The 23,670-nt window shown below is 42.2% G+C and overlaps 1 protein-coding gene across 1 annotated transcript in view; it reads right to left on the bottom strand.

Annotated features, from left to right (window-relative positions):
• UPF1 (UPF1 RNA helicase and ATPase) overlaps window positions 1-23,670 on the bottom strand; it is a 3,097,516-nt gene that overhangs the window by 305,358 nt on the left and 2,768,488 nt on the right. Inside the window, exon 21 of the mRNA XM_044054826.1 lies at window positions 5,436-5,656. Coding sequence (XP_043910761.1) covers window positions 5,436-5,656 — 221 coding nt within the window. The remainder of the gene's footprint in view (window positions 1-5,435; window positions 5,657-23,670) is intronic.

Here is a 23,670-nt window from a genome sequence, read left to right as displayed (position 1 = left end):
ATGCACAGGGAGCATTTAAACCAAAGCGAGGAGTTTTCCAACACCACCCTATCCGCTCCATACTATTTGTATGGATTTCATAGAACTGAACAAATGTGAAGGGAAAAAGTACTGTTTAGTAATCATAGATATGTTTTCAAAATGGGTAGAAGCTTTTCCAACTAGAAATCCGGATGCAGCAACAGTGGCAAAGGCCCTAGTGAAAGAAATCATTCCTAGATTTGGCATACCGGAAAGAATCTATAGTGACAATGGGACACATTTGGTTAACCAAACGATACAGCAGCTTGGGAGATTTTTGGGATTTCTTTGAAAAACCATTGTGCTTATCACCCTCAGTCAGCAGGACTGGTGGAAAGATACAATGGAATTTTGAAAAACAAGCTGAGAAAATTAATGAGTGAGACTCAAAAGACTTGGATTTGCTGTCTGCCTTTAGCACTGCTGAGCATGAGAACTGTTCCAAATGTAAAGGGCTTGACCCCTTTGAAATAGTGTTTGAAGGGCATATTGTGTGCCACAATGGAAGGCCCTCATGCCTGCAGAGCTGGAGGCCGATGACTCATTAGCTAGTTATATGAAAAGTTTTTAACAAATAAGACTGTTTTGCAGTTGAACTCTTTTCAGATAAACAAGAAACGAAACCAGAAGCCGTGCTGACCCGGGTCCTGGATTTGGCTGAAAATCATAAAGAGAAAGAACTGGGCGAGTCCAAGGTGGGAAGGTCCGTACCAGGTACTGCTGGCAACACCCACCGCAGTGAAAATCGCTGAGAGATCATCTTGGGTTCATTTAACCCATTGCAAACCTGTTAAGAAATTTAGTTTAGACATACCACAGGATCAGAATGGCCAGAGGCAGAATGAATAAAAAGTGAAACAACCCCAGAGACACTGGTTCACTGGCCTACTGATCATACACTTAATAACTATGTTTGTAGTAACCTTTTGTTGTTATGGTTTTTCTTGCATATAACTACAGAAGTGAAATTAATAAACGTGATGAAGGACTGGCCACAGACTGGCACCCAAACTTTAACACATACCTGGCTATGAAGCGAGTTTATGTAGAGACTATGAACATTTCAAATTGCTGGGTCTGTACTGCAATACCCACAGCATATGGAGGACTTTTGATGTCTGCTGTCCCCTTGGGAATAAATGCAACTTGGGAAAACCTGTTATTTGACACTGGTACTGTGAGATCACAAGACAAAGTGGCATTACATTTGCCTGTTACTCAGAAAGGAATTGTTTGTTTTGTTAAAATGATACACTCCAGGTTAGTTGGAGTAACTGTAACATATCTGTGTCATACAAATGTTATATAAAACCTATAGACCAAGGTACTAGTTGCAGCACGAATTATGATTCATATTTAAGCTTGATGAAAACAACATTGAGAAATGTGCAAAAATCTCCTGAAATATATAGACAATTCTCTGTTATAGATAAGAAAATGTTTCATTCAGGGTTAACCGCATCAGTACAAAAGTAGAAAATTGTTATTTTGTTTGTGGGAAAAAGGCCTATAAATGGTTACCTGAGAATTGGTCCGGCAGTTGTTTTTTGGGTTATCTGGTTCCAGCCATAAGACATACTGCAGAATTGCCTCTGGGTAAAATACGTAATGTAAGAGATGTGACTCACCGAACTGAAAATACAGTCAGAAAACCTACTAATCCAGTGGGTAAGATCGAAGCAAGCTGGAAGGATCATTCGTCTGTGAAGGACAAAGAAAAATTGACCCATATGGACTTGAGTGACAGTGTTATATCCTGGGCCGGAATATTCCCAGCCTATGGAGCAGTCAAATCGATTTGGGAATTGAGAAAATTGTCGAAACTTCTCGAAGTAATGAGCAATGCGACTTTTTCTGCTCTTGAACTTGTGACTGATGAGATGAATGCAATGAGAACAGTTGTATTACAGAACCGAATGGCTCTCGACTTCACCCTAGCGGCGAGAGGTGGTACGTGCGCGCTTATCAAAGAAGAATGCTGTGCGTACATACCAGACAACCAACATGAAATCAATGACCATCTAGAGGTAATTCAGCAGGTGTCAGCAATGACGGAACCAGGCCCAAACCCACTGACGAACTTTTTCCAGAATCTGTTTGGGGGGTGGGGGTCGGTCCTTATGAACATTCTGATTGCAATTTGTGTGGTACTGCTCATAATTGGAGCATGTGTCTGCTGCGGGATACCCTGTGTGAAAAAATTAGTTAAAGAATTAGTTGATGTATCCGTGACTGAAACTATGTACCAAGATATAGAATTGAATTTATTGATACCGAGTGAAAGTCTATCTGAAATATAAAACAAATGACTTACTTAGTTGAAAGCCCTTGAAAGGAAAAGGCTAAGTAATGAACTAACACTGTTTATGTTTCAGGTAGTATTAAATGCATTAAAAGGAGGGAGAATGTTAGAAAAATCTACATGCTGCCTAGAGAAATATATTTACAATGTGTGCTGCCTAGAAAAATATATTTACAATGTGTGCTGCTTAGAAAACATATTCACATACATGCTGCCTAGAAAAATATATTCACAATGTGTGCTGCTTAGGAAGATGTGTATTAAATCATTCAAACACATATAAATTGTATGATCAAATATATAGAGAAGTGTGTGCTTTAGTTAAGGATAAATGTACTTAATGCATTTAATTCTGTCTTACTAGAATAACAGTAAAAATGAACCTGCATATTATTGCTTGAAGCACAAGCTGCAGTGTAATCAGAAATTTGACCTTGGCAGCTTGCAGATGCAGTCTGGCTCATGTCTTTCAAGTAAAGATTATTTTGCAAAGTTGGAAAATAATAAATCTGTTTGCATGTAAGTCTTCTTTCCTGCCTCCACCAGGGAAGTAGCCTTGTGCGCACTATCTCTGATAGTGCGCAGCTGGGGACAAGAGAAACAAAAGAAGGCTTTAAGGAAGACTTACATCTATTGTATTTGAACTAATCAGAGAACCTTGAATTGGCTACATCCTCAGGAGGTCATCGTGACTGACCAGCTGTCTGCAAGGCTGCAACTTTCTCATGGGAAAAGGACTTTTTGAAAAACACAAGATCAGCAGTTTTTATGAATAACTATGATGTAAAGACCCTGTCACTGACCACACCAGTAAGGTGGGCAAAACTGATAATGAAATGTATATAACCAATGTGTTTTGGTCAATAAAACAGTCAAAATTCTATACAAACTTTGTGTATGGTTTTTTGCCTCCTAATGTACATTAGAGCTTTAAGATATCCTAGCTATCCTGCATTATTGTTTGTTATTAATTGACATTGTGTTTGAATAACTCAATGATTTTTACAGTCTGACTCTAACAAATTTATTTAACAGCTACACATAAAACAAAATTTCTGTACAACTTTTAATCAAAATATAAAGGAAGGTCCCCAACTGAGATACTTACTGGCACAGAAAGCTGAAGTATGAGCGGACTGTCAAAGCTGAAGTCTCAATGAAGGTGAGGTGTATGACTAAACACTTCAGTGGGAAGAAAATTCATAATTTTGACACCAGTATGTCCCCTTTTACACTAACACATTCACACTTCCAATGGACATACGGATGTGCTTAGGAAGGGGTCCTAAAGGTTTTGTATACTGGTCAGATGCTGAAAGTACTAAAAACGGGTAGATTGACAATGATGGAAGAATGGTCAAGGCCTACACCAAAATACTAGCAAGGAATCAAGGACTAATGATAAAAGGACGGAGAAAATTTTAATACCTGTCAACTTGATCACGCTTTCTCGAACAAAATGAAATACTGCCTTGCTTAAAAACACTCACAGATTTGGAATAAAAGTCCTATCTGAGGAATTCTGATCGGGAAAATGAACACATACAAACTTTGTCTTCATTAATCACCACTGTCTACTGGGGTTGCTGCGGTGGTGCAGCGGTTAGCATTGCCACCTCACAGCAACAGGTTCTCCGGTTCGATCCTCGGCTGGGGTGCCTCCTGTGTGGAGTCTGCATGTCCTCCCTGTGGTTGTGTGGGCTTCCTCCGGGTGCTCTGGTTTCCTCCCACATCCCAAAGACATGCTGTAGGTGGACTGGATGCTCTAAATTGGCCCTAGGTGTGAGTGTGTGCGTGCGTGTGCCTTCTGTTGAAGGTTGGGTGTCGGGCTGGCAACTCGACACCATAAAACTCCACTGCCAAATATGAGTGGACAGGTGATCCGCTGTGGCGACCCCTAACTGGGAAAAGCCGAAAGAAGCAAAAAGTCTACTGGAGACTAGAATGTGCAAAGTGATGAAAGGATATAGGAGAATCAAGGGTGATATATGACCTAAAACATTCAAGACCTGAAGAGCCAATACTGTGCAGTGGGCCAAAAGGCTAGGAGTGAGATAAAGAACATTTCAATTACCTGCTCCACTGTCACTGAAATATTCAGGAAGCCTCAAGAAGTTTGGAAAAAACCCTAGCTTTTTCCTCAAAAAAAATCTGTCTATATAGCAGACCATACTGGCTTTACTTATTTTTTTCACAAAGGACAAAGCCAAGTTCATATGCATGCATTGGTTTTCTAGCCATCCATTTTCAAGACTAACTTATCAAGTCTGGGAATGTGTAGAACAAAGGGTAAGCCAGTTCCAGGAAGCAATAATTGTAAGGCAGTTACAAAGTCTGGTGGATGAAACACCACGCAGAACACACTCCCTCATATGTACGACCCTGACCTCTGATAACATGGAGCATTTTCATCATCTACTTGCAAGGAAACTAGACCAAAATTCTTTGCTGGGAGCCGTTTACCACAGTTAGCTTGTGATTTTCAGGATGGAAAAGGCAGAGGAGTCAGAGAAGTATCTGAAATATCTTTTCCTATGGAAAAAAATTGGACAATGTGGTACAGCTATAAAATGTTTGAAAAGTTCAGCTCAATGATGGACACTAAATTTGGAGAAAAAAAGACTACAGATAAATACAGCAAAAGGAAAAGTACTTCAGTCAAACATAACTGTTAGAAATGCACCATTTTTCCATCTCAGAGTGGCAAAGACAAATGGACACCATAAGGTCACAATAAAATACTCGTGAAGACAAACATCAGTGTCCCTCCCAAGTCAGAATACAGACTGGACACTGCTGGGAAAGCCTGTTATGATCCAAGACCGAGAAAAGTAAGACTACACCCATGGTTTTATTATTACAGTAATACCCCTTCTTAATGCAAGATCAATTTTAGTTAAGCAAAAACTGTAATTTGGTATACATACAGAACAAAAAAAAAAAGCTGTTGCTTACATACACAAAATGCAGTGTTTCAGTGTTAAGCAATCATCACACATATCACAACATAAAGACCTTACAAACAGCAATGCTATGGGAAAAATTAAAATGAATTGAAGACTCTCCTCAACATTATACCACGAGGAGAGAAAAAAAAAATCTATCCATTTACCTGTGACAGCTCAGGCTGAGAAAGTCCAGGCTGGCTCATTTGTGATGGCTGGCTCATAGAGATGTAGCCTTGTGTCAGTGGACCCTGCGAGAATGGTTGAGATACTACATCTTGACTTGCTTGGCTATTAGGCATATTTGACTGGCTATTTCCATGATTTCCAAGACCACGATTTTTTTGACGTCCACCCCGCCCTATCTTTCCTTTTATTGCTCCACGACCTAAATTTTAAAAGAAAAAGAAAAAAAAACTAAACACTTGAATTATCACTGTATATGCATAAATTATGATAAATGTGAAACCAAAGGAGACTAATGACATCTGGTAGATAAACAAGGCTGAAATTAGCCAAAGTCAGAGAGGGGATGAAGGGACAAGAGTCTCAAAACGGCTTACAGAAAAAGTAAAAAGGAAGAAAGGCAAGTCATAAAGAAAAAATAAAGAAGGCAACATGAATGATCAAAGCAGGGAAAATACAGAAAGGAATCTGGCATCAGAAGAGATTAGAAGTATAAAGGGCTCCTTCAGGTACTAAAGGGAAAGCAAAGCAAAAGCTAGAGTAAATTAACAAGGAAAGAAGCCAAACAAGAAGCAGAAATCCTAAATGGATGTCTAAACTTTTGTCTTAATGAAATATGAGGTCTCTATACAGGAAATGAGAAGTGGGAATGTAGGACAGAGAGAAGGGGCTAATGACCAGCACATGGTAGAGAGGCCCCTTATATGGAGAGAATGCAAAGCACAAGGCCTGGATGGACTCCACCACCAAAGGTAAAACTAGTCAGTGTGCTGCCACAATCCCTAATGGAGCTATTACACAAACTGCTAATCTGAGGGGAACTGCTGATACAAGCAGTAGAAATTATATTATTCTAGGATCACAGATGCCTTTATCTGTGCTAAACAGACATTATAAAGGTATTTATTTGTCTCAATGAACAGGCTTTTACCACTCCTTCCAAATTCAGTATGTGGTGACCAATGTGGATTTAAACCTGCCAGGCAAATTTAAGACTATCTATATACAGGGTCAGAAAGAAGAGTCAAGATGGGAGGATTTCTCACTGACAAACTCGGTTTAAATATAGGAAAGCAGGCAGGAGTGTCCTCTTTTTTTTCTCTTTGTTGTTTGCCTTACACTTAAGGAATAATGGCAAGGAAAATAAGGGACTCTCAAATTCAAGGGTATAACTGGTACAGTAATCAAGAAAAAAAAAACAGCTTTATTTGCAGATATTTTGCATTTGATAAACCCAGAAAAGGGTATGTCAGTGTTGTGGAACAGAGACAATTTTGTGTTTTTTTTTTCAAGATATAAAATAAATCAGGATAAAACAAAGGGTATAGCAGCAAACTATATTCCTACACATGAACTGGTTCAGCAATACCCATACTGAATGGACCATACGATCAAGCATTTAAGTGACTGGATTAAAAGGGTTTCTACTATGTAAACTATGCATATATGGGAAGAGACTAAAAAGGAGGAGATAACATAAAAACTCAAAAGTTGGAAATGCTTGACAATGGATAGGGATAATAAGGTACAAGCAATGGAAATGCGTTTAGTCCCTTCAATATAGTATACAGCTCAGGCATATACATATACACAGCTAGCCACCAAGCGGTGTGAATCTTGGCTCTAGGTGACTGTCACTGTTAAAGTGACACACCGACCCAATGTGTAAAAATAGGAAAAAAGGGGTGTGGAAGGATGTGTGTGTGTGTATATAACGCCATAATTAATTAATTGAAAGAATTTATTTGGGAGCATAACAGGGCGAGAGTTAAAGTGTGAAGATGTTTCTCCACATAGAACAAGGTAGTTAAGCATTACACGATTTTACATGATACTTTACAACTAGACAATTAAGGCTCATTCGTAGGTACTAGGCTATCAGCCCAAGGGCCTAAATAAGCCTAGCCAACAAGGTTCCCTGGCTTACGCCACAAAAGAAAAGTTAATTTCCTGTGCCCCTGTCGAGCAGAGCCACAGAAGTGAACCCCGGGGTATATTTTCTATTTCCCATCCACTCATCAAGACTTTTCTTGAAGAGTGCTAATGAGGAACCTTGCTTGACATAGATGGGTAGCTTGTTCCAGAGTATAAAAAGTCTCTGGGAAAGGGAATCTTATCCCTCCAGCATGCCCTGTTTATTATGGTGACAAGGTTTAGGTTCCTAGTGTGTGCAGCTCGGAGGGATTGGGATTTATTTAGGTGTAGCATATCCAACAGCTCTGGGTTTAACATAGCTTTATATGTTCGGCAGAGATCTCCTCGGAGTAGATGATATGCTATAGAGTAAAGCTGGAGTTTTTTGAGACGGTCATTGTGTAGGGCATCTGTTTGAGGCCAGTAACCCTCTGTGAGGTACTTCTGTGGCCTTTCCAGCTGCTGCAGATGTCTTGTGAGGTACATTCCAAAAAGGGCGTTGTACTCTATAATGGGTCTAATGAGTGCAGAGTAGAGGGGAACAATTACCTCTTTTTTTCCTGGATGAGAACCCTTTTGTGATGAGGTGTGCCACATAGAAGGATTTCCTGACTACTGTGGTGATCAGATTATCAAAGGAGAGACTACTGTCCACCTGGGTCCCAAGGTCTCATCACACATTCTGTGTTAAGTAGAATGCCATTTATGTGATAGCTTTTACCAAAGGGGATGACAATGCACTTTTTGGCATTGAGCTTGAGGCCATGCCTCTGACACCAGGCATCTGTCTCAGTGAGGCCCTTCTGTAGGATGTCCGCATCATCTGGGGACTCTACTATGGCTCCTAGTTTGCAGTCATTTGCGAACTTCATTAGCCAGAGGCCTTCTGTGTTAGCCTGTACTTCAGAGAAGTAGGTACCAAACAAGAGAGGTCCCAGGACTGAACCCTGTGGTACTCCACTTGTCACTGGTTTGAAGTCAGATTTGGAGTCTGCAACTTTTACAGTGTGGGCTCCATCAGTGAATCAGTTGGAACCCATCTTGTGATGTAGGGATTTATACCTAGGTTAGTGAGTTTAGCTATAATTCCATAATGGGGGATGGTGTCAAAAGCCTTGGCGAGGGCAAGATAGGCTGTGTGAACCACCTTACTCTCGTCTACGGCTTTGGTGACTGCCTCAAAGAAGTCGATCAGGCTCAGAAGGCATGATCTGCCTTTCAAAAACCTGAACTGGGTGGGGTCCAGAATTTGGAGGTTACCAATGTTTTTGTTTACGAGTTCCATGATGATACGTTCCATGGCCTTGCAGACCAGGCTCATCAGGCTAATGGGGCAATAGTTCCCAAGATCAGTGGTGGCTCCCCCTTTGTGGAGTGGGATAACTGTTGCTGTGTGCCATTCAGTGGGCACAAAGCCTGATGTGAGACTGACTGAACATGGTGCTTAGGTGGGGAGCTATTTCATTCTAAAGTTCATGTAAAACGCAGCCTGTGATGTTGTCCGGTCCCATGGATGCTGTGTTTTTGGTTTTAGAGTGTGCAGCTTTTACCTGCATAGATGTGATTACAGGGACTCTGCATTCTTCCTGTATAGATATGGGGCCTTTAGGGACTGTGTGGGGGGGGGGGGGTAAAGTTAGCAATGAACCTGTCAGGATGTTGTCAGTATCAGTTGGTTCTGCAATTTTCGTGCCGTTGTGCTGCAACTCAGAGCAGATCTGGGTGTTGCCATTGAGATTTTTGACATAGCTATAGAATGCTTTGTGGTTGCCCTTAGAATCAGTGGCGATTTTGTTTTCATAGCTAGCTTTGGAGGATCTTATAAGGGATCTCAGCTTCTTACCGACACTGATCAGGGAGCTCCCAACACTCATGGGATTTTACTCTTTCTTGCAACAGTTTCTTCCTTCTGTTGTAGAGTCTGTTTGTCAGGGGATCACCAGATTGGCTTCTTTTTTTTTGGAAGATAGCGTCTTGGTTCTGTTTGGGATAGCACGATCCATGCACTCATGTAAGTGCTTAAAGAGTGCATTTGTGTAGGATTTAGCAGTCGTAACTGTACTGTCCATCTGCATGGGTGTCAAAGCTCGCTACTTCTGTCTTAAGTAGTATGAAGTTGGCTTTGGAGAAATTTTTCACTGTGGTTTCCTTAATGGTGGGTGGGGACGGGATGTGGATATCTAGGGTGATTAGCTTATGGTTGGATCTGACCAACGAGGAGTTGACTTCAGGTGTGGAACACTGGTCACTCGGTAATTACTAGGTCTAGGAAATTACTGCCCCTGGTGGGGGTGTGGATAAGTTGATCCAGGGCATTGGAATTTATGAATTCCAGAAAGCGTTGAGTGAAGGAGTTGGTACATGAGTAGTTTTCCTAGTTAATAGTGGGGTAGTTGAAATCACCCATTATTAGGGTGTTTGGTTGAACCTTAATATTTTCCAGTATATCAAGAAAAGAATGGGAATCCTTGGGCATGGTGGGGGATCTGTAGCAAGCTACAATTTGGATTGCAGTTTTGCCCACAGTTAGTTGCACTTGGATAACCTTGGATGCATTACGCTGCGCAACTAGCCTGGACGTGTGGATATCTTTAATGAATATGGAGACACCTCTGCCTTTGGTGTTCTGGTCCAGGTTAGATGGCTTAAAACTGTGGTATGAGTTATAGCCTGGCAATGCAGGGGTGCTGTCTAGAGTCTTGAACCAGGTCTCAGTCACTGCACAGATATCGATGTTCTCCATTTTAAGGAGTGCCTCGAGTGAATGCATTTTGAAATTTCAACTTCTAGCATTGAGTAGCATTACCCTCAGTTTTTGCTTGCCTGTTCCTGTTACGGTGGTGAATTTGTCATTTGAACCTTGCCTAAAAAAGGCACTATAGGGACGGCAAGACCCTTAGCCAGTATCTGGAATCCCAGGGGCGACAGGTACAGGCTACCGCTGCAAAGCATCGTGGTCTGTCGACCATGTCGTCTCAGGCAGACGTATACTGGATCCCCTTAGAGTGACACCAGAAGCTTAGCCAGTTGTTGTCCTGGTACTGTGGTATAATTCGGGGAGATGTCAGGATGCTACTCAGGGTTAGGGTCATACCTGCCTGGTCTACAAGATCGGAGAGCTTTTCCATGTCTCTTTCCATGTAGTCCAGGGAGGTACTTTTCAGGTTGTTCACACCAACATGGACACAGACAGAGTCATATTTGTACTTGTTGTGGACTGTCCTGAGTGCATGGGTTATGTGGCGGATCCTGGCACCCGACGGGCAGCTGACAGTAACCTTCTCCTTGTTTAGCCTGGTGAGTGGGACATCAGTGTACCTGACTATAGAGTCACCTAAGACTAGTGTGTTGGGTACGTTGTTTTGCCTTATGGGCTGTGGTTTATTGGCACACTGAGTCTGTGAGCCATGTGTCATTTGGGTTGTGTTGGGGAGTTGAGGATGCTTGCGTTTCTTCTTTAGAGGCCCCTGTTGCTTGAGCAGATTATTATTGAGAGCCTCTGTGAACGTTTTTGTGTTTCTATGTGTGGATTTTGATGGTGTAGGTTTAGTGGGACTATGTGATGAGTGTAGTGGGGTGCAAGTGTTTACCTTCTCCTCTTGACTGTCAAGTTCAGTCTTGGTTGAAGAGAGCTTTACCTCCAGTTTGGCTAGATAAGTGCATCTCTCATAGGTTGTGGTGTTGGGTGGTAGGAGGGGAGGGTTGTCTGTGTATATGAGGCAACTGCTACATTGCCCCAAGATGCCCAGATTCATCAGATAGACAGGAGAGAACACTGGGAGCTGACCCTTGGACAAGCCTGAATAAAAAACTACTTTCCTCTAGACACGTGAGGAAAGTGAGTATAATAGCTGTTTTTCTCTAAGCAAGTGAGGAAAGTAAGTACAAAAACTATTTTCCTGTAGGTAAAGAGGATGGTTGAGTGCTGTAGTAATTTGTAGCTTATTTAGTGCTAACAAGTTCTGAACAAGTGCCGAGGACAAATAAGCAAATCTAAGTGCTAAAACTAAGAATCTGCACCTGGATCTTGTGGCAGATAGGCTACCTAGTTCTTACCACTCTCACTGATAAGCTAGAATGCTTCCCTCCAACACAGAAATGCTTGGGGGGCTCAGAAGCTTACAAACAGTCCTAGAAACAGCAAATCTGTATCTGGACTAGACTAGTTACAGGAAAGGTGGGAAACCAGCACAAACGTGGGCTTTTAAACCAGAAAGTTGAAAGAAATGGAAAAACTGCCCAAACAATTTCTAGGCCAGAAACCACTCTCGTGGTAGACAGGCTACCTAGTGCTTACCAGTCCCCACTGATAAGCTAGAAGGCTTCCCTCCAACAAAAAGGCTTGGGGGGCTCAGAAGCTTACAAGCAGTCCTGGATACAGCAAATCTGTATCTGGACTAGACTAGTTGCAGGAAAGGTGGGATATACATAAGCACAATCAAAAAAATGAAGCTGAAACAAGAGAGAAGGAGTTCACAAACCAAGGAGCTAGAAGGATTTTTGGATACAGGCACTAAATGAGAACAAACAGCCATACAGATTATATGTACAAAACAGCAGAAATATTTTAAGAAGTAAGCCAAAGCAGGAATGGAGAACAGAGATTCTACCAATACGGATAACTGTAAGCAGGGCCCCAGAAAACAAGAAAGAGAGCTGGCATTTACTGGTGAAAATCAGAGAAGGAACCAAAGTACTGGGAGCAAAAAACTAGGGAGGAAAAAGTCAGAGTGGGAGGAGACCAAGCAGAAGTTTGGACTGCAAGGTGGAGACTGCCCACCCTACCAGGAACTAATAACAGAAACTGAACAGAAAAGTGAGAAAGGGACAGGAAGTCATGTTTACAGTTGAGACTAGAACAAAAGCTGCTGTAAAAAAAAAAAAAAAAAAAAAAAAAAAACAATACACAATAACTATAAGAATCAATCAGAAGCAGTTAGAAAAAAAGTACAGTTTTGTACCTACCATAAATGTAGATGTTCGAAGATCCACATTGCTGCAGTCCTGACACTTGGGTAGTCCGCTGTCCCAGTCGGCCCGAATACCAAAGTATAAGGCTGACGTCGGTCAAGGCGCATTAGTCTGACGTCAGGACGTCAGGGTACAAATGCGCATGACCGACGCCATTTCCTCAGTCTTTTCTTGCCCCAGATGTCAGAAGACCCTAAAAAGATAAGGCCAAACCAAAAAACAACAACACACCAAACACCCCTGTACCAAATATATGTACAATATCTACAAAGTCAGAAAGGTACAATCCCACCCACACAACCACCCCTAAACACAGAGGGAAGGAGGGAGGTAAATTGGACTGCAGCAATGTGGATCTTCGAACATCTACATTTATGGTAGGTACAAAACTGTACTATGTTCTTCATCTCACATTGCTGCAGTCCTGACACTTGGGTAGAATCCCAAAGCAGAGGTAAGGGAGGATGGCAAATCACAAAGAAGCAGGAGCTGACAACATGCCCTGTAAAATAGCAGTGGCAAAACCAGCCCTAGATTTAGAGTAGAGAGGAAGGTGGTAATGCTTAGAGAAGGTATGCACTGAACTCCAAGTAGCTGCCTCCAAAATATCCTTAGTTGCCACCCCCCTTAGAAATGCTGTTGAAGTGGCAGTAGCCCTAGTGGAATGAGGCCTAATCCCAGCTGGAATCTCCTTGCCATGATGGGAGTAACAGAAAGTAATGCAAAACCCAATCCACTTAGAAATAGTTTGTTTTGACACAGGCTTACCCTGAGAACTCAAAGCAAAAGAAACAAACAACTGCTGAGACTGCCTAAAATCCTTAGTCCTGCTTAAATAATAACGTAATTGCCTGTGTACATCTAAAGTGTGCAAAATCTTTTCCCCCTTATTTTGGGGATTTGCATAAAAGGTAGGCAAATGAATAGTTTGGTTTAAAGCCACACTAGAAACCACTTTAGGCATAAAGGAAGGATTAGTACGTAAAGATACCCTATCCTTATGAAAAATCAGGAAAGGCTCAACTGCCATAAGGGCCTGCAATTCAGACACCCTTCTTGCAGAGGTAATGGCTAACAAAAAAGCAGTCTTCCATGACAAATATTTCAATTCAGCAGTAGCTGCAGGCTCAAAAGGTTGTAGAGTGAGTTTCTCCAACACAAAATTGAGGTCCCAAGCAGGAGTAGGAGCTCTACGGGGGTCTTATATTCTTTGCCCTCTAAGAAATTGCTTGAACAAAGGATGAGAAAACAATGGTGGGTCACAATCATAGTGAGCTGAAATTGCTGCAGCATGAATCTTAATGGAAGAGAAAGACAAACCTTTGTCCAATAACTCAGTAAGATATTGAAGAGCCACACTCAAATTTGGCTCAGAAACATCCAAATCCTTTGCTGCACACCAAAATAAAAATCTCTTCCATTTTCCTCGTACACTTTCCTTGTACTAGGTCTTCTGGCTTCCATAATCACATTCAAAACTTGTTGAGGAAGCTGAGACCTGCTATGGTTCAAAACAGAATATGCCAGGCCGTTAGATGAAGAGAGTGAAGCTTGACATTGAGTAGATGCCCGTCCTTCTGAGACAATAGGTGTGGAATCAAAGGTAAAGGCCATGGAGGCTTCTTTACCAGACTCCTCAGCAATGGTACCAGTGCTGCCGAGGCCAATCTGGAGCTATTAAAATCATCCTTGGCTTGTCTTGTCTGACCTTTAGGAGTACCTTTGGGAGGAGAGGCAGAGGTGGAAAGGCATACACATGAAGATTTTTCCAACTGAAAGAAAGAGCATCCACTTTCCAGGCTGTGTGATGAAACCTTTTCGTGCAAAACTTTGGCAGCTGGTGGTTTAGTGGAGAAGCGAACAGATCTATGTCTGGAGTTCCCCATGACACTGTCAATGTCTGAAATACATGAAGATCCAGTTTCCACTCGTGGGGATCCATGATTTGCCTGCTTAACACATCTGCTAAGGAGTTCTGTGCTCCTGGCAGAAACCTTGCTTGAAGATTCAGTTGCAAGCTTAACGCAGTCTCCCACAAAATCATTGCTTGCCTGCATAGAGGATAAGAATGTGTTCCCCCTTGTTTGTTGATGTACCACATGACAGTTGTGTTGTCTGTTAGAATCAACACCTGCCCTGGAAGAAGTAAATCCTTGAAAGCCAGTAATGCAAACTGGACTGCTAACATCTCCTTCATGTTGATACGTAGATGCTGCAGTCTGGCAGGCCACTTGTCTTGTATCCACTTTCCATTCAGATGAGCTCCCCAAGCTGTGTCTGAGGCATCTGTCGTTAGAATCTGACTCGCCTCTGGCCGGGTCACAGAGAGTCCCTTGTTTAGGTGACATTCCTGAGCCCACCACAAAAATTCATTTTGAATGCAAGGTATTATTTGAATGACAGTGTCCAAATCCTGGCAGTGCTGTGTCCATACATTTTTGAGATACCATTGTAGCTTCCTCATATGCAGTTTGGCATTGGGAAGTACCAGAATACAAGATGCCATGAACCCTAAGGCTTGAAGGACTGTCCTTGCAGTCAGCCCGGACTGATGAGATAGTTGATGGAAGTAAAGAGAAAGATTCTTTTGTTTGTCCGGGGTTAAAAAGGCAATCTGGGTTGCTGTATTCAGTCTCACACCCAGAAAGCACATGTCTTGAGAGGGTACTAGACTGGACTTTATTTCATTCACAGAATACCCTAGGCATCTTAGCACTGCTATCACATATTCCAAATGCTGAAGAAGCACGTCCCTTCCTTGAGCCAGAATCAGGCAATCGTCCAAATAAGGATAGATTTGTATTCCTTTCAGCCTGAAGAAAGCTATCACTGGAGCCAGAACCTTTGTGAATACTCTGGGCGCAGTAGATAAGCCAAAGGGCAATGCAGAGAACTGATAATGAGAGTTCCCAGCTCGGAAACGCAGATACTTCCTGCAAATTAGTCTGATAGGAACATGAAGGTAAGCTTCCTTGAGATCCAAAGTTACCATCCAGTGATCTTTGCCCAGCAGAGGTAAAAGCTGTTGTAACGTCAACATTTTGAACTTGGGAATGTCCAGATAAGTGTTGAGGATAGACAGATCCAAAATTGGTCTCCACGTGTTCCCCTTTTTGGTACTAGGAACAGGCGAGAATAAAATCCTAGGCCCCTTTCTGGCACAGGAACCGGCTGAATGGCCCCTATTTGGAGCAACAGAGAAATTTGCTTGTGAGCCTCTTTCCTTTGTTGAGGAGGAATGTCTGGCATGCCTTTGAAAGGAGGCAAGGTATGGAAATAAAACCTGTAACCGTGGTGAATGATATCCAATACCCATCTGTCTTGGGTAATTAAACTCCAGTTTTCTTTGAAAAGTGCCAACCTTCCTCCCAAAGGTGCTGCCAGACGAGAAGATTCTGGCAGCTGAAAAGGCAGGTCATTGGGTCTGTTTACGAAAGGACTGACCCCTGCCCTCACCAGAAGACGGAGCAGGGGAACTCCCTGTTCTAGGCCTAAAAGAACCTTGAGCTCTGCCCCTACCACGTCTAGACCTACCCCTAGACTGGGAATCATAATCAGGATATGTCCACCCCTTGGTAGGCCAATTTCTACTAAACTTCGGAGGCTGAACCTGCAAAAAATCTTTAACAGTCTGCATAGACTTAGCCTTGTCTTCCATTCTCTTTAGAACTGCTTCCACAGGCGAACCAAACAACACATCAGATTGTAAAGGAGCATCTAAAATCCTTGTCTTCACATGCTCAGCTAAATTCTGATCCCTCAACCAGGCGTGCCTGCGAAGAACCGAACCAGTGGCAGCCACCCTCGAAGAGGCCTGCACAGCATCAAAACCACATTGCAAAGAATGCTTACCCACCTGTTCAGAAACATGAACTAAATCCTGCAACTCTTTACACTCAATACCTTCCGCCAAAGCATCTACCTTAGACTTTAATTGTGAAAGGAGATAATTTTGGTATTTCAACATGTGAAACTGGCAATTCAAAGCTCTCATGGCCAAAGTGGAGGAAGTATACACTTTCTTTCCCCATCTATCCAAAGCCCTTGCCTCTTTATCTGGAGGAACAGGATTTTTAACAACAGAAGCCTTAACACCTTTAGGCCCCTGTGAAACAGTTTCTGGGTCTGCCCTAGGACTCTTAAAAAGATACTTATGAGCTTCAGGCACCCTATAATATCTATCCGGTTTAAATGGAGCAGGAGGCAAAGAATCAGGGTTCAGAGAAGCCTCTGCAAAAACATCCTCCACCACATCTAGAACAGGAGGTATAGCTAAAGGCCTATGCTGGGGTAGAAACAAAAATTCCCTAAGCCTTTTCCTGGAATCAGAGAAATCCTGACCTTCCCATTTAAAATGGTCCCTCATGGAATGAAGAGTCTCTGAAAATGAAAAATCCTCAGGAGGAGAAGCAGAAGGAGTAGAATCATCTACATCAGAATCAGAGTAAGGGGAATACTCCTGCAAGTCTTCAGCCGAAGACTCAGAAGCATCCGAACACTGCTCAAAACTCCCAAGCTCAGGTTCCACCCTAGGCCTCTTATCAGGAGGGCGCATAGAACCTCTAATCATTGTAATCAAATCTTCTGCCATCTTAAGCATATGCTTCTTAGGTACAGACCCTGAAGAACTAGGGGTAACACCTGAAACAAAACCTGGCCTGCCCCTGGGAGAAGCCTTGGAAACAGCAGGGAAGGGCCTAACCACCTTAGGAAGGGAGGGAAGAACAGGTACCTGAGAAGCCCCTTCCGCCTGGCCTACCTCCTGAGAGGTCACATCTTGCAGTAATAAAGTCTCTCCCTGGGATTCCAAAGAAATTTCTGGCTGAACCTCTGGCTCCACGAGCCCTCTAAAGAACCGGCGTCCGACGGACGGTTCTTCCAGCCTAGGCTTTGCTGTTTTGTCCTTGCGCTTTTTGGAAGCGGCCGGAGCATCCGGCGGCATTTTATAATTACACCGCTTCCCAAAACTAACCTGGCACAATCTAATCTTCTCTTTATAGTGCGTTTGTTAAATCTAGCACAAGAGCGACAGCCAACAACGTCGTGCTCAGGCCCTAAGCAAGGTATACACAAGGTATGGTAATCCCTATGAGGTATCTGTTTCCCACAAGAAATACAGTTATTCACTTTTTCTGACATCCGGTAAAATACTGAGGCAAGAAAAACCAAAATATTCCCAACGGGGTTACTTAGCCAACTTGGATTCGGTCTGAAACTCCGATTTCGGAAAATCTCAGAACGCCAACCTGCACTTGCAAAACTGCTTCTGCATCGGACCATGCGGCAAAAAAGACTGAGGAAATGGCGTCGGTCATGCGCATTTGTACCCTGACGTCCTGACGTCAGACTAATGCGCCTTGACCGACGTCAGCCTTATACTTTGGTATTCGGGCCGACTGGGACAGCGGACTACCCAAGTGTCAGGACTGCAGCAATGTGAGATGAAGAACATCTGGGAAACGATAATGGAAAAGCAACAAGCAATAGTTCCCATGTATGCAACAAAATTTAGAAATTTTAGGATTTTTGCAAGGTAGTGCTTGCAGAGTTACTTTTGTATAACAAGTAGTCTTTATAGAATTTTTCCACAGGTAGACAGCAATTACTGGAAATTTGTAGAGTACTTGGGAATTTTTCTTTTGGGGGTGGAGTGTGGAACAAGTTGCTGGATTTTAGAAAATCCCCTACAAGGTACTTGGTCAGAAACACTGGGGGAACAAATTATTTTAACTAAAGAAATTATTCCTTTGAGCTGGGATATATAAACTGAATTTACTAGAGACTGTAAGGCTCTAAGTGTAATGCTGTTGGGCTTCTAAAAAAGCAATTACTAGGAAAGAAAAATCATTAAGACAGTTAGAAAAAGGAGAGAGAAAACTACATAGAAATACATGAAATATGCGGGAACAATACATACAGAATAATGTTCAAGATTAATATTTCAGAAAAGCAGGACTTGAGCTAATAGTAAGCTGAACTGTCAAAATAAAAAAATCAAATCTATATAATGTGAACAAAGAAAAATCATTTTAAGGTTTTTCCTTTCTTTTATAATTGAAAATGTACTTGTGAAATTATGCAAAGTGTAATGTTAATAAAAATGTTAAAATTAAGACAGTATCAAGAGACTCACTGATCAAGAAAGATTACAGTAAGTCAATTAAGTCCCAAGAAATGAACACAGTAATCAAGACTATTGACAGAAATTTATGTGATACAACAGTAAATAGGATACATCACTGAGCAGGTAAACTAATAACAGATAAGGTCTTACCACAAAAATAGAACAATAAGGGAAAAGAAGGAAGGAAAGAAATCAAATCCCATCATGGAAGCATCAAATAGAGAGACTTCAGAAGAGGGAACAGATCAACAAAAATACTTAGAATGACTGACGTGATTAAAAGCAATGTGCAATATCAGAACAGACCAGGATCTATCATACGCTATTAGAGATAATAAACTGAAGACATCAGCACAGGCAGAAAAACTTAGAATATATGCAGATAAATATAAAGGAAAAGTACAAAATAAGCAATTTATTGATGACCCAAAAAAAAAAAGTTTGAGAGAAATGGGACATAAAGGAACAGAAGCACCACCAAAAGAAGAAAAGGAAACATTTTGGAGAAATAAATATGCAAACTCTGTGGAATATAAAGATGCTGAATGGATAGAAGTAAAAGAAACAGTAAGAAGTTCAAATGTACAGCATATGAATGAGATGGAGTAACAGCTACAGAAAAAGAAACAAAATTAAGAAAAGCTCCTAAATGGAAAAACCCAGGCACAGATGAGGTACTTAAACTTTGGGCTAAAAGTATTAACATGTTTATATGAAAATTTAGTACTGAGTTAAGAATTACTTGTATGTACATCCTGAGCAGACACCAATCTGGTTAACAGGAAAAACGATAATCCTCCTTTAGTTAGCCAAATAACTACAGGCCAATTAACCTGCCTTCTGACGATGTACAGCGGATATAAAAAGTGTACACACCCCTATTACAATGCCAGGTTTTTGTGATATATAAAAATGAGACCACAATAAATCATAGGGGAATAAAAATAAAAAACGTACAATAAGCTGGTTGCATAAGTATGCACACCCTTAAACTAATACTTTGTTGAAGCACCTTTTGATTTAATTACAGCATTGAGTTGTCTTGGGTACACACCTGTCATCAATTAAAGAGACTCTGCTTAACCCCATATAAAGTTCAACTGCCCTAGTAGGACTTTCCTGACATTTACTCAGTTGCCTGCTACAGCAAAAGCCATAGTTCGCAGACAGCTTACAAAGCATCAAAGGGATCTCACTGTTGAAAGGTATCACTCAGGAGAAGGGTAGAAAAACATTTCCACAACACTGGATATACCATGGAACACAGTGACGACAATCATCAAAAACTGGAGAAAATATGGGACAACGGTGATGTTGCAAAGAATTGGATGTCCCTCTAAAATTGATAAAAAGACTAGTCAATAAATGGTCAAGGAAGCTGCTAAGAAAAGTACAGTTGTGTACACTTACCATAAATGTAGATGTTCGAGTGTATTCACTGCTGCAGTCATTACAACTGGGTTATCCTGCTGGCAGGCTACCCTCAGTCGGCCTGAATTCCAAAGTCTAGGTCCGGCGTTGGTTGCTGTCGCCTCTTCCCTGACGTCAGTGCGCCAGGGGTACAAAAGATGCAGCCGATGCCATTTTCTTCAGTTTTTCTTGCCCCAGATGTCAGGTGCCCCCAAAAGGGTAGGCTACAAATATGTCAATAAAACATGCATGCACCAAAGTATATATTTTCCCTTCATCTACAAGCAAATACACCACATAGGTTGTATAGAATAGAGAAGTACAGATAAGTTCTAGCAAAGAAATGGGGGATGGCGGGTGGGTAACCTGGACTGCAACAGTGAATACACTCGAACATCTACATTTATGGTAAGTGTACACAACTGTACTATGTTCTTTGTGTTTCACTGCTGCAGTCATTACAATTGGGTTGAATCCCAAAGCTAAGATTGGGAGGCTGGAGCTAAATAGCAGTAGGAGCGGCTATTAGGCCTTGTAGAACTGCAGTGGCAAAGCCTGCCCTGGATTTAGAGAAGAGTGATAAGTGATAGTGCTTTGTAAAGATGTGCACTGAACTCCAAGTAGCAGCCTCTAAAATGTCTTTGGTTGGTACTCCCCTGAGGAAGGCTGCTGAAGTGGCTGCTGCTCTGGTTGAATGGGGCCTAATGCCCTTAGGTACTGGCTTGTCATGTTGTGAATACCAGAAACGAATGCAGTGGCCTATCCACTTTGAAATAGTCTGCTTTGAGATAGCCTTTCCTTGTGATGCTGCAGCATATGCCACTAGTAATTGCTCTTTCTGAAAGCTTTGTTTCTGTCCAAACAGAAATGTAGCTGTCTGTGTATGTCCAAAGAATGCAGAATTCTCTCCCCCTTATTCAATGGGTTTGGATACAAGGTAGGCAGATGAAGAGTTTGGTTAAGGGCCACACTGGAAACTACCTTAGGCATAAATGTCAGGTTTGTCCTCACAGAAAAAATGATAAAAGGTTCCACAGCCATGAGAGCCTGTAGCTTTGAGACTCGTCTTGCAGAAGTTACTGCTAGGAGCAGAGCTGTTTTCCAAGATAAAAACTTTATATCAGCTGTAGCGGCTGGCTCAAAAGAAGGCAGGGTGAGTTTTTCCAAGACATAATTGAGGTCCCATGCAGGTATTGGTGATCTCCTTGGAGGCCTTAAATTTTTGGCCCCTCTGAGGTACTGCCTTAGTAAAGGATGAGAAAAGATTGATGGATCTGTATTGTAATGAGCTTAAATGGCAGAGGCATGAATTTTTATAGATGAAAAGGATAGGCCTTTTTCCAGCATCTCAGTCAAGTATTGCAAAATCTGAGGAATATTTGGTACAGCTGTGTCAATTCCTTGTGCCTGGTTCCAAGCAGAATCTCTTCCATTTTCCAGCATAGGATTTTCTAGTACTAGGCCTCCTGGCCTCCAAAATTACATCCATCACCGCTTTAGTGAGAGGTGAGTTTAGTATGACTACATTATCCGCCATGCTGCCAGATTTAAGGTCTTGAGTTGGCTGTGCAGGATTTGATTGTTCTGCTGGGACAGTAGATGAGGCACTTGAGGGAAGGTCCTGGCTGGCATTGAGACAACTTCCTTAGGATTGGATATCAGTACTGGCGGGGCCAGTCTGGGGCAATCAGTATAATTTTTGGCTTCTCCTGTCTGACCTTTAGGAGTACCTTGGGGAGGATAGGCAGAGGAGGAAAGGCATATACTGTTAAGATTTTCCAGCTGAAAGATAGGGCATCCAGTTTCCATGCTTGTCTGTGATAAGTCCTTGTGCAGAATCTCTTTAGTTGACAGTTGTGAGGTGAGGCAAACAGATCTATGTCCGGGCATCCCCATTTCCTTGTTATCATGCTGAAGACTTGTGGATCCAATTTCAACTTGTGGGGATCCATGAGGTTTCTGCTTAGTTCATCTGTCAGAGTATTTATCTTTCCTGGCAGGAATTGTGCCTGCAGATGTACCTGGTAAGTCAATGCTGTGTCCCACAAAGTCATGGCTAATCTGCAAAGGGGGTACGAATGAGTGCCTCCCTGCTTGTTTATATACCACATGACCGTGGTGTTGTCTGTCTTTATCAGTAGTTGTCCTGGATGAAGTAGGTCCATGAAGGCTGTCAGGGCATTTTGAACAGCTAGCATCTCTTTTTGATTGATATGTAGATGTATTTGGTTTGCGGACCATGTGCCTTGAATACATTTTCCTGCCATGTGGGCTCCCCAGGCATAATCCGATGCATCCGTTGTTAATGTCTGTGTGGCTGGGGGTAGAGTGAATGGCTGTCCCTTGTTCTGGTGACAGGCCTTCGCCCACCATCGAAAACTCCTGTTGCAGGCAGGGAATGAGAGTAACTGTTGTTTCCAGGCTGCGGCAATGATGAGTCCAAACACGTTTTAGGTACAAATGAAGTTTCCTCATATGCAGTCTTGCATATGGAATTAGGAGAATTACAGGATGCCATGAAGCCCAAAGCCTGCAGAATTTTTCTTGCAGATAACTGGGCCTTTGTTGCCAACAGTTTGAAATAGGTAGTCAGTTGCCTTTGTTTGTCTGGCATGAGATAAGCCATCTGGGCAGTTGTATTTAAGCTTGCACCCAGGAATATTATCTCTTGAGAGGGTACTAGTTTTGACTTCTGTTCGTTGACTGTGTACCCTAGGCATGGTAGTAATCTCTTTACAAACGCCAGATGCTGTAGTAGAATGTCCTTGTTCTCTGCTTGAATGAGGCAGTCGTCCAAGTAAGGACATATTTGTATTCCTCTGTCTGCAGAATGCAATTACTGGTGCCAGGCACTTTGTGAAGACCCTGGGCGCAGTAGATAAGCCAAAGGGCAGTGCAGAGAATTGGTAGTGCATTGAGCCAGCTTTGAATCTGAGATATCATCTGCATGTTTGTCTGATTGGGACATGCAGGTATGCTCCTTTAGATCTAAAGTCACAAGCCAAGCCTTCTTGCCCAACATGGGTAGAAGCTGCTGTAGAGTCAACATTTTGAATTTTGGAATATCCAGACGTGTTTAGAATAGATAAGTCCAGTATTGGTTTCCAGGCTTTGTCCTTTCTGGGTACCAAGAACAGTCTTGAATAAAATCCTTGTTCCTACTCTTGCTCTGGTACTTGTTGAATGGCCCTCATGTCCATGAGGGATGGGACTTGTTTTTGTGCCTCTGCCCTTTGATGTTTTGGCAGGTCTGGCCAACCGTTTGCCCTTGGCAGGGTATGGAAGTGAAACTTGTAGCCTTGTGACACTATATTTAAGACCCATTTGTCCTGGGTTATTATGTGCCAATTTTGTGAAAAAAGTGCTATTTTTCCCCCTAAAGGTGCTGCCAGAAGATAAGTGATTGGTGCAGGCAGGGGGACGTCATTGGGACTGTTTCATGTATGGCTGTGATTTGTCTTCCCCAGTTCTGGAGGTAGAAGCACCCCATTGTTTAGCCCTGTACGAACCTCTGTATCTGCCCCTTTGTGGCCTGTCTGACACTGGAAAGGACCAATTCTTTGTAGGCCAGTGTCTGCTAAATCTTAGTGGCTGTACCTGTAAAAAATCCTTGACTGTTTGCATAGATTTAGTTTGTCCTCCATTTTCTTCAACACCTCTTCTGCTTTAACACCATACAAAGTATCATGCTGTAATGGAGCATCTAATAATTTTGCTTTAACATGATCAAGTAGATTTTGTTCCTTTAACCAAGCATGCCTCCTAATGACAGAACCCGTAACTGTGGCCCTGCAGGA

The sequence above is a fragment of the Protopterus annectens genome, chromosome 13.part0 (genome assembly GCF_019279795.1).
Source record: "Protopterus annectens isolate FY-2018-M chromosome 13.part0, PAN1.0, whole genome shotgun sequence".
Lineage (NCBI taxonomy): Eukaryota > Metazoa > Chordata > Ceratodontiformes > Protopteridae > Protopterus > Protopterus annectens.
This window is presented reverse-complemented; position numbering and strand designations above follow the sequence as displayed.